At 59.2% G+C, this 11,621-nt stretch overlaps 1 protein-coding gene across 1 annotated transcript; it reads right to left on the bottom strand.

Annotated features, from left to right (window-relative positions):
* Positions 1 to 5,650: 5,650 nt before the first annotated feature.
* On the bottom strand, positions 5,651 to 11,225 carry SUOX (sulfite oxidase). Its single transcript, XM_050987771.1, has 4 exons — positions 10,884 to 11,225; positions 10,579 to 10,798; positions 8,602 to 9,777; positions 5,651 to 7,657 (listed from the first exon to the last, which is right to left on the bottom strand). The coding sequence occupies exons 1-4, from the start codon at positions 10,913 to 10,915 to the stop codon at positions 7,403 to 7,405; spliced, it is 1,683 nt and encodes a 560-aa protein (XP_050843728.1). The 5' UTR covers positions 10,916 to 11,225; the 3' UTR covers positions 5,651 to 7,402.
* Positions 11,226 to 11,621: the final 396 nt, after the last annotated feature.

Genomic DNA, 11,621 nt, shown 5'->3' with positions numbered 1-11,621 from the left:
ATGCCAGAAATCCCAAATAAATTCCAAATAAATTCCTGGAGAAATCCCAAAGAAATCCAAGAAAAATCCCTGAAAAATTCCAAAAAAATCCCAGAAAATTCCAAATAAGTCTCTGGAGAAATCCCAAATAAATCCAAGAAAAATCCCTGAAAAATTCCAAATGAATCCCAGAAAAATTCCAAAAAAATTCCAAAAAAATCCCAGAAAAATCCCAGAGAAATTAAAAAAAAATATGCCAGAAAAATCCAAATAAATCCCAGAAAAATCTCAAATAAATCCCAGAAAAATTCCTGGAGAAATCCCAAATAAATCCCAGAGAAATCCCAGAGAAATCCCAAATAAAAAAAAATAAAATAAAATAAAATAAAATAAAATAAATAAAATAAAATAAATAAAATAAAATAAAATAAAATAAAATAAAATAAAATAAAATAAAATAAAATAAATAAAATAAAATAAAATAAAAATAAAATAAATCAAATCCTGGGCAGAGCAGGAGAATTCCTGGCTCCAATTCCAACCTCAAATTCCAACCCAACCCTCTGGAAACTTTTGGGGTTTTTTTCCTTTTCTTTTGTCCTCAGGATAAAAAAAAAGCTGGAAAAACAATTCCAGGATATTCTGGGATGAAGCTCCAGGGGATTTATCTCCATTTTATTTTAATTTTTCTGGGATAAATCCCAAAAAAAGCTGGAAAAACAATCTGGGAGAACCTCAGGGTTTACCTCATTTAATTGATTTTTTTTGGGAAATCCAGGAAAACGGAAAAAAACCCAGGATATTCTGGGATGAAGCTCCTGGGGTTTTATCCCATTTAATTTGAATTTTTTGGGATAAATCCCTGGAAAAACAATTCCAGGACATTCTGGGATGAAGTTCCAGGGGGTTTATTCCCATTTTATTTGAATTTTTTGGGATAAATCCCAGAAAAAACAGGAAAAACAATTCCAGGATATTCGGGGATGAGGCTCCAGGGGATTTATCTCCATTTTATTTTAATTTTTCTGGGATAAATCCCAAAAAAAGCTGGAAAAACAATCCTGGGATGAACCTCCAGGGGTTTATTCCCATTTAATTTGAATTTTTTGGGATAAATCCCTGGAAAAACAATCCCAGGATATTCTGGGCTCAGCCTCCAGGGGTTTATTTGAATTTTATTTGAATTTTTTGGGGATAAATCCCTGGAAAAACAATCCCAGCACATCCTGGGATGAAGCTCCACCTGCTTGATTCCCATTTTATTTGAATTTTTTGGGATAAATCCCAGAAAAAGCTGGAAAAACAACTCCAGGATATTCTGGGATGAAGCTCCAGGGTTTGATTTTAATTTTATTTGAATTTAATTTGAATTTTTTGGGGGATAAATCCCTGGAAAAACAATCCCAGGATATTCTGGGATGATGCTCTGGGGGTTTTATCCCCATTTAAGTTGAATTTTTTGGGATAAATCCCTGGAAAAACAAATCCAAAACATTCTGGGAAGAACCTCCAAGGTTTTATTTGAATTTTATTTGAATTTAATTTGAATTTTTTTGGGATAAATCCCTGGAAGAACAATCCCAGCACCTCCTGGGCTGAGGCTCCAGCTGCTTTTTCCAGGTTTTCTTTGAATTTTTGGATTCCAATTCCAAACTGGAGCAGCTCCCTGGGGAAGAGATCCCAAAAACTCCTCCCTGCTCTGCCCTCGGATAACCCCAAAAATCCCTCGGGGTCCAGGAGTGGAAAAATCCCAAAAAATTCCCTCGGATCCCACAGAAATCCCAAAGGAAAAATCCCAATTTTTGGGGTTTTTTTGCCCCTCCCAGTGAGAAAATTCAGGAATTTTTGGGGATTAAAATTGTAGGGAATGGGGGGAAGGGTGGGAACCCCAAAAAATTCCCAAAAAGTTCCCCAAAAATTCCAGGTGGCAAAAAAAGCTGCAGGAATTGGGGAGGGGGGAGCCCAAAAATCAGGTAACCCCCCCCCCTCAAAAGGGTGGGGACCCCCCCCCCAAAAAAAATCAGAGACCCCCAAAATTCGGGACCCCAAAAAATCAGGGACCCCCTACAAAAAAATCAGAGACCCCAAAAAATCAGAGAACCCCCCCAAAAAAAATCAGAGACCCCAAAAAAGCAGAGACCCCAAAAAAGCAGAGACCCCCCCCAAAAATCAGGGACCCCCCCATAAAAGGGACAGGGACCCCCCCCCCCATAAAACTTAAGAGACCCCAAAATCAGAGACCCCTCTAAAAGGAGACCCCACCCCAAAAGGGACAAGGACCCCCCCCCCAAAAAAAAAAAATCAGAGACCCCCAAAAATCAGAGACCCCCACCCCAAAAAAAATCAGAGTTCCCCTAAAAGGAACAGGACCCCCCCCCAAATACAGCTCAGACCCCTCCCCAATTACAGACCCCACCCCCCCCAAAATCCAGCCGGGACCCCCCCCAATATCAGACCCCCCACAAAATACAGCCAGGGCCCCCCCCCAATATCAGACCCCTCCCCCAAAATACAGCCAGGACCCCCCCCCAATATCAGACCCCCCCAAAATACAGCCAGGACCCCCCCCATATCAGACCCCCCCCCAAAATAAAGCCGGACCCCCCCAATATCAGACACCCCAAAATAAAGCCGGACCCCCTCCCCAATATCGCCCCCCCAAAATAAAGCCGGCGACCCCCCCCCATATCAGACCCCCCCCAAAATAAAGCCGGGACCCCCCCCCAATATCAGCCCCCTCAAATCCAGCCTGAGACCCTCAGGGAGGAACAGGGACCCCCCCCCCAAAACCCCCTGAGGGGGACGCGCCCCCCCCCACAGCACAGCCCCCCCTGAGGGGAACACGACCCCCCCTCAAATAGAGGAGACCCCCACCCTCAAATCCAGCCCTGACACCCTCAGGGACCCCCCCCCCATTTCCACGCCCGCCAAAACGCCCTGAGGGGACACGGACCCCCCCCACCCAAAAAGAGCCGTGACAGAGCCGGGAGGACACGACCCCTCCTCAAAAAGAGGAGACCCCCCCCTCAAATCCAGCATTGAGACCCTCAGGGACCCCTCCCCAAATTCTGAGCCCGCCAAAAGCCCCTGAGGGTGTCAGGGAGACTCGACCCCCCCCTGAGGGGACACGACCCCCACCCCCCCCCAAAATCAGAGCCCGCCAAAAACCCCTGAGGGAACACGGACCCCCCCCTAAAATAACGGCGCTGACACCCCCAGGGGGACACGACCCCCCCTCAAATAGAGGAGACCCCCACCCTCAAATCCAGCCCTGACACCCTCAGGGACCCCCCCTCAAAATTCCGAGCCCGCCAAAAGCCCCTGAGGGTGTCAGGAAGACACGACCCCCCCTCAGCACAGCCCCCCCCTCACCCGGACGCCCCCAGCCCCTCTCGGGGGGGGGGGTCACCGAGCCCCTCCCCCCCTCTTCGCCCCTCCCGGTGCTCGGACACCCCCGGGAGGCCGCGCCCCCCCCTCCGTTCCCCGCTCCCTCAGCCCCGACCGCGGCGCTCCCCGCGCTCTCACCGGCTGGGCCGCGGCGGGCTCGGGAGCCCCCCCCGGGGCTGGGGGGGGGGCGGCGCGGCGGTGCCGGTGCCGGTGCCGGTGCGGGGGGGTCCGGGGGGGTCCGGGCGCGGCGGCGGCGGCGGCTCCTGAGGAGGCCCCGGGCCCCCCCCCCCCCCCCGCCACTTCCGGCCCCGCCAGCCCCGAGCCGCGCGCCGAGAGCATCGAGCGGCCAGCAGGGCACGGAGCGAGCGCCGAGAGCGTCGATGGGGAGGGAGGAGCGCGGAGAGAATCGAGCGGGGAGCGCCGAGCGAGTCGATGGGGCCGGGATTGATAACGGGGATCGATAACGGGCATCGATAACGGGAGGGAGAACGGGGATTGGTAATGGGATTGATAACGGGATTGATAAAGGGATCGATAACGGGGAGTGATAAAGGGATCGATAACGGGGAGTGATAACGGGATTGATAACGGGGATCGATAACGGGCATCGATAACGGGATTGATAACGGGAGGGAGAACGGGGATTGATATCGGGAATTGATAACGGGATCGATAACGGGGATTGATAACGGGGATCGATAACGGGAGGGAGAACGGGGATCGATAACGGGATTAATAATGGGGATTGATAACGGGGATTGATAACGGGGATTGATAACGAGAGTGAGAACGTGGATTGATAACGGGGATTGATAACAGGGATTGATAACGGGGATCGATAACGGGATCGATAACGGGATCGATAATGGGGATCAGGGGTCATTCAGGGTCAGGGGGTCCCATGGGGTCAAAGGGGTCATTTAGGGTCAGGGGTCATTTAGGGTCAGGGGTTATTTAGGGTCAGGGGTCATTTAGGGTCAGGGGTCATTTAGGGTCAGGGGTTATTTAGGGTCAGGGGTTTATACAAGGTCAGGGAGGCCTATGGGGTCAGGGGGTCCTATAGGATCAGGGGTCCCAGTGTCCCTATAGGGTCAGGGGGTCCCAGTGTCCCTATAGGATCAGGGGTCCCAGTGTCCCTATGGGGTCAGGGGGTCCCTATAGGATCAGGGGTCCCAGTGTCCCTATAGGGTCAGGGGTCCCATGGGTCCCTATAGGGTCAGGGGTCCCAGTGTCCCTATAGGGTCAGGGGTCCCAGGGGTCCCTATAGGGTCAGGGGTCCCATGGGTCCCCATAGGGTCAGGGGTCCCAGGGGTCCCTATAGGGTCAGGGGTCCCATGGGTCCCCATAGGGTCAGGGGTCCCATGTGTCCCTATAGGGGTCAGGGTGGTCCCAGTGTCCCTATAGGGTCAGGGGTCCAGGGGGTCCCTATAGGGTCAGGGGGGTCCCAGGGGTCCCTATAGGTCAGGGGGTCCCAGTGTCCCTATAGGGTCAGGGGTCCCAGGGGTCCCTATAGGGTCAGGGGGTCCCAGGGGTCCCTATAGGGTCAGGGGTCCCAGGGGTCCCTATAGGGTCAGGGGGTCCCATGGGTCCCTATAGGGTCAGGGGTCCCAGGGTCCCTATAGGGTCAGGGGTCCCAGGGTCCTATAGGGTCAGGGGTCCCAGGGGTCCCTATAGGGTCAGGGGTCCCAGGGGTCCCTATAGGGTCAGGGGGTCCCAGTGTCCCTATAGGGTCAGGGGTCCCTATAGGGTCAGGGGTCCCATGGGTCCCTATAGGGTCAGGGGTCCCAGTGTCCCTATAGGGTCAGGGGTCCCTATAGGGTCAGGGTGTCCCAGGGGTCCCTATAGGGTCAGAGGTCCCAGTGTCCCTATAGGGTCAGGGGGTCCCTATAGGGTCAGGGGGTCCCAGGGGTCCCTATAGGGTCAGGGGTCCCAGTGTCCCTTTAGGGTCAGGGGTCCCATGGGTCCCTATAGGGTCAGGGGGTCCCAGTGTCCCTTTAGGGTCAGGGGTCCCAGTGTCCCTATAGGGTCAGGGGTCCCAGGGGTCCCTATAGGGTCAGGGGGTCCCAGGGGTCCCTATAGGGTCAGGGGTCCCAGTGTCCCTATAGGGTCAGGGGTCCCTATAGGGTCAGGGGTCCCATGGGTCCCTATAGGGTCAGGGGTCCCTATAGGGTCAGGGGGTCCCAGTGTCCCCATAGGGTCAGGGGTCCCAGTGTCCCTATAGGGTCAGGGGTCCCAGAACTGCCCCCATCTCCCATCCCCCCCCCCCAGGAAGGCACCGAACCCATAAAAGTTCCCAAATCTTTATGGCAGGAGGCACTTTCACACATCGGGGTGTAAAACCAGGGCCATAAAACCCCAGGGCCATAAAACCCCAGGGCCATAAAAGTGTGGGGGCCATAAAACCCCGGGGCCATAAAACCCCGCTGACCTTGGAGCTGTGAGGAACCTGCAGAATCCTTCGGGGCCGTCGAAATCTTTGGGGTCACCAGAACCTTTTGGGGTCCATAAAACCCTCTGGGGTCCATAAAACCCTTTGGAGTCCATAAAACCCTTTGGGGGGTCCATAAAATCCTTTTGGGGTCTCCAGAACCCTTTGGGGTCCATAAAACCCTTTGGTGTCCATAAAATCCTTTGGGGGGTCTATAAATTTTTTTGGGGCCTGTAGACCCCTTTGGAGTCCATAAAATCCTTCAAGGGCCCATAAAATCCTTTGGGGGGGGGGATCTGTGGAACCCTTTGGGGTCCATAAAACCCTTTTGGGGTCTCCAGAACCCTTTGGTGTCCATAAAACCCTTTAGAGTCCATAAAACCCTTTTGGGGTCTCCAGAACCCTTTGGGGTCCATTAAATCCTTTAGAGTCCATAAAACCCTTTTGGGGTCTCCAGAACCCTTTGGGGTCCATAAAACCCTTTTGGGGTCTCCAGAACCCTTTAGAGTCCATAAAACCCTTTTGGGGTCTCCAGAACCCTTTGAGGGGGGCCATAAAATCCTTTGCGGGGGGGCATAAAATCCTTTGGGGGAGGCATAAAATCCTTTTGGGGTCCGTGGAAGCTTTTGGGGTCAATAGGAGCTGGGGGCCTGCAGAACCCATTGGGGTCTGCAGGACATTTTGGGGTCTGTAGAATATTTTGGGGTCCATTGGACCATTGGGGTGTGTAGAACCCATTGGGGTCCATAGGACACTTTGGGGCCATGGAACCCATTGGGGTCTGCAGGGCTCTGGGATCTGCAGGACATTTGGGGGTCCATAGGACATTTTGGGGTCTGTAGGATGTTTTGGGGTCTGCAGGACATTTTGGGGCCATGGAACCCATTGGGGTCTGCAGGGCTCTGGGATCTGTGGGATGATTTGGGGTCTGCAGGGCCCATTGGGGCCATGGAACCCATTGGGATCTACAGGACACTTTGGGGTCTGTAGGATGTTTTGGGGTCTGCAGAACCATTGGGGTCTGTATGACCCATTGGGGTCTGCAGGACATTTTGGGGTCTGCAGACCAATTGGGGCCATGGAACCCAATGGGGTCCATAGGACATTTTGGGGTCTGCAGGACATTTTGGGGTCTGCAGGACTCTTTGGGGTCTGCAGGACGTTTTGGGGCCATGGAACCCTTTAGGATCCACAGATCCCATTGATCTCCAGGGCTCCTTGATGTCCCTGATGTCCCTGAGCGGGTGACAGTGACAGGGACACAGTGCCAGGCATTGCTCAGGACCCCACACAGGTTCCAGATGTCCCCAATGTCCCCATAGCTCCGGTGTCCCTGCTGTCCCCAATGTCCCTGCTGTCCCCATAGCTCCGGTGTCCCTGCTGTCCCCAATGTCCCTGCTGTCCCCATGGTCCCCAATACCCCGCTGTCCCCAATGGTGTCCCTCAGCGGGTGACAGTGACAGGGACACGGTGCCAGGCGTTGCTCAGGACCCCGCGCAGGTTCCAGATGGGCCCCACAGTGTCGGGTTGGACGTTGTACCTCTGATGTCCCCAATGTCCCTGCTGTCCCCATTGTCCCCAATACCCCGCTGTCCCCAATGGTGTCCCTCAGCGGGTGACAGTGACAGGGACGCGGTGCCAGGCGTTGCTCAGGACCCCGCGCAGGTTCCAGATGGGCCCCACGGTGTCGGGTTGGACGTTGTAGCTCCGGTCCACGGCCTTGCAGACGATGTCGAGCCGGGCGCCCGCGGGCACCGGTGCCCGCAGCTCCCACAGGGCCCAGGCCCAGCCCCGGGCATGCCCCGGCCGCGGGCCCAGCTCGGCCTCGCGCCACGTCCGGCCACCGTCCAGGGACACGTCCACCTGCCAGGATAATTAGTGCTAATTAGCGTTCCTTCATTAGCATAGAGCCACATGCCCCTTTCCCCATTTGCCCCTTTCCCCGTTTGCCCATCCCTGCTCTGTTTCCTCGTCCCGTTCCCCACCTCCCCTTGTTTCCCCCACCCCATTTCCCCACATCCCCGTTCCCCCCACCCCATTCCCCTTTCCCCACCCCATTCCTCCCCATCCCCTTTCTCCATCCCTGCCCCAATTCCCCCACCCCATTTCTCAAGCCTGTCCATCTTAGCCCCCTCTCCCCACCCATTCCCCGTCCCTTCCCTCATCTCATTCCCTCTCCCACACCATTTCCTCATCCCCATCCCCATTTTCATTCCAATTTTACATCCTACGTCCATCCCCATTCCCATCCCTGCCTCATTCCCCATCCCCTTTCTCCCACCTATCACCCCACCCCAGTCCCCCATCCTCATTCCCCATCCCTGTTCCCCAACCCATTCCCCCATTTCTATCCCATTTTTCCCACTCCGTTTCCCCCATCCCCATCCCCCTTTCCCCATCTCACTTTTCCAATTCCCCTTTCCCCACCCCATTTTTCCCACCCCATCCCCTATTCCCCCACCCCATTCCCCATCCCCAGTTTTCCCCTCCACCCCCCTTTTCCTACCCCATTTCTCCCACCCCATTCCCAGTTCCCCATTCCCATTCCCCACCCCACTCCACCCACCTCAGTCCCCCCTTTCCCACCCCATTTTCCCACCCCATCCCTGTCCCCATTCCCCATCCCCGTCCCCCCCACCCCATTTTTCCCATCCATCCCCTTGTCCTACCCCATTTCCCCCCATTCCCACTCCCCACCTCATTCCCCCCTTTCCTATCCCATTCCCCATCCCATTCCCCTTTCCCCCCACCCCATCCCGCTTCCCCCCACCACCCATTTCCCCTCCCCACCGCCGTCCCCCGCTCACCCTGATCACCTCCCTTCCTCCTCCGCTCCACGCGTATCCCTTCACCGTCAGCTCCCCGGCGGGCACGGCCGCCCCGGGCCGGGGCTCGGTGATCGCCGACTGCACCGGCAGCTCCTGGATGGCGGGCGCGGCCCCGAAATCCACGGAATCCCAATCCACGGACGGACAGAACCCCTTGTAGTCCTTCTGCTGCCAGTGGCTCGGGCTCTCGGACGGTGACACCGCCACGCTCCGCAGCCACTTCACGCTCCGCGCCCCGACCACGCCGGGCACCACCACGCGCACCGGGAAGCCGTGATCCCGCGGCAGCTCCCGCCCGTTCATCTCGTACGCCAGCAGCACCTCGGCCTCGGCGCTCAGCGCCCGTTTTAACGGGATGGACGCTCCGTACGGCGTCCCCGAAGCGTCCGTGTCCAGCCCTTCGAAGCACACGTGCCACTCGCCGTCTCCGGTGTGGTCGCCGATACCGGCGGCCAGCAGCACGTCCCGGAGCCGCGCTCCGCCCCAGCGCGCCGTGCTGATGGCGCCGATGTCCCACGGCAGCCCCTTGACCGGCCGCACTCGGCTCATCTCGGATCTCCGGTTACCGGCGCACTGCAGCGTGGCCGTCACCTCGTGCTTCGGGAAGCGCTGTCGCAACTCCGACAGCGACAGCGACAACGCGCGGCCACCGGGCCCCTCCACGCGCAGCCGGTAGGAGCCCGGCTCCACGGCGGGCACCGGGAGGTGGTTGCGGGTGAAGAAAAGCTCGTTGGGCGTCAGGAAGCTCTGGGTCAGCAGCTCCGGTGGCGGCTCGGCGTTAAAAGGCTTCAAGCTGTTCACCCGCAGCGCCGGGTGGCGAGGGGGGTCCCCGGCGAACGGGTCCTCGGTGTCCCCCGGTGGCGGCGCGGCGTCCTCGGGGCTCAGCTCGCCCACTTTGTAGTCGCGGAGCAGCTCCAGCACGTGGGGCTGGCCGTGCACGGCGTAGAGAGCCCAGAAAGGCTCCAGGGCCCCCCCGGCCGCCAGCAGGATCTTGTCCGGTCCTCCCGGGTGCAGCTCCACGAAATCGGTAACGTCGAACACCTCGGTGCCGTAGGTGACCCACACGCGCTCCTTCGGGGTGCGGTGCTGCGCCACCTCCGCCCGAGTGTAACGGGGGAACTGCGGGGCGGGGGTGGCCCGGGCGGCCTGGGCGATCTGAGGGCACCGGGAGGGTCAGCGGGAACCCCCCGTGACCCCCGGATCCCCCCGTGCCGGTGTCACCCCTGCCCCGGGATCCCCTGTCCCGGTGTCACCCCCGCTCTAGGCTCTCCCTGTCCCTGTGTCACCCCTGCCTCGGATATCCCTGTCCCGGTGTGACCTCTGTCCTCCCCGGGATCCCCCCCGTCCCGGTGTCACCCCTGCCCTCCTCGGGATCTCCCTGTCCCCGTGTCACCTCTGCCCTCCCCGGATCCCTCTGTCCCGGTGTGACCCCTGCCCGGGATCTCCCTGTCCCGGTGGCAACCCCGCTCGGGATCCTTTCCCCGGTGTCACCCCCGTTCTGAGTTCCCGCTGTCCTGGTGCCACCCCCGTCCCGGGGATCCCTGTCCCAGTGTCACCCCTGCCCGGGATCCCCCTGTTCCGGTGTCACCGTTTTCCTCGGGATCCTTCCCCCGGTGTCACCCCCGCTCCAGGATTTCCCTGTCCCAGTGTCACCCCTGCTCGGGATCCCCCTGTCCCAGTGTCACCCCTGCTCGGGATCCTTCCCCCGGTGCCAAGCCGTTCTGGGTTCCCGCTGTCCCGGTGCCACCCCCTTCCCCCGGGATCCACCCCCGGTGCCACCCCACCCCGCCGTTTCCCGCTGTCCCGGTGTCACCTCTCCCCGGGATCCGCCCCTCAGGTGCCGCCTCCCGCCGGGATCCAACCCCACCCCGGTGTCCCCGTCACGCGAAAGGACCCCGAGGTGTCACCACCCCCCCGTGGTGCCACCCCCTCCGCTGTCCCCACGGTGTCGCTCACCCTCCGCCGCCGCTCTCCGTAAGCCAGGACGACCCCGAGCCCGAGCAGCGCCGCCAGCACCGGGGCCGCTCCTCGGTGTCCCCCCGGGGCCGCTTCCCGGTGTCCCCCCGGGGCCGCTTCCCGGTGTCCCCCCGGGGTCCCTTCCCGGTATCCCCCCGGGGCCGCGCTACCGGCGGCCAACCGGGAGCAGCCCCGGGGCAGCTGCATCAGCGGCGGGAGCCTGCGGGGACAGCGGGGTCACAGCGGTCCCGGGACACCGGGGGACACCGGGGGGACACCGGGAGCCCCGGCGGGGCCGTTCCTACCTGCGGCCGGCCATGGCGCGGAGCAGCAGCATCGCGGCGGCGGCAGCGGGACGGGAGAGCGCGGCTGGGGCGGGCACCGGGCACCGGGAAACGGCCCCGGTGACGCTACCGGGGAAAGCGAGGAAAGCGACAATCAGGGACCTCTGCTGCGACACAACCGCGCTCGGTTTCCGCTCCGGTTCTGCCCCTTCGCCACCCCAGCCCGGTGCCCGTTGTGTCCCCACCCACTCCCGGTTGTTCCCAGCCCAGTCCGGTCAGTCCCGGTTTTTCCCAGCCCAGCCTGGTCCCGGTTGTCTCCAGCCCGGTCGGTCACGGTTGTCCCCTCCCCCAACCCCATCCCGGTTGTCCCCTCCCCAACCCCATCCCGGTCCCGGTTATCCCCTCCCCAACCCCATCCCGGTTATCCCCTCCCCAGCGCCATCCCGGTCCCGGTTGTCACCTCCCCGGCCCCATCCCGGTCCCGGTTGTCCCCTCCCCAACCCCATCCCGGTCCCGGTTGTCCCCTCCCCAGCCCCATCCCGGTCGTGCCCTCCCCAACCCCATCCCGGTCCCGGTTGTCCCCTCCCCAGCCCCATCCCGGTCCCGTTGTCCCCTCCCCAGCCCAATCCCGGTCCCGGTTGTCCCCTCCCCTACTCCATCCCGGTCCGGTTGTCCCCTCCCCAGCCCCATCCGGTCGTCCCCTCCCCAACCCCATCACGGGTAAACGGTCGTGTAACATCCCCAGCCCCAGACCCATCC

Source organism: Serinus canaria, unplaced genomic scaffold (assembly GCF_022539315.1).
Source record: "Serinus canaria isolate serCan28SL12 unplaced genomic scaffold, serCan2020 HiC_scaffold_208, whole genome shotgun sequence".
Classification (NCBI taxonomy): domain Eukaryota; kingdom Metazoa; phylum Chordata; class Aves; order Passeriformes; family Fringillidae; genus Serinus; species Serinus canaria.
This window is presented reverse-complemented; position numbering and strand designations above follow the sequence as displayed.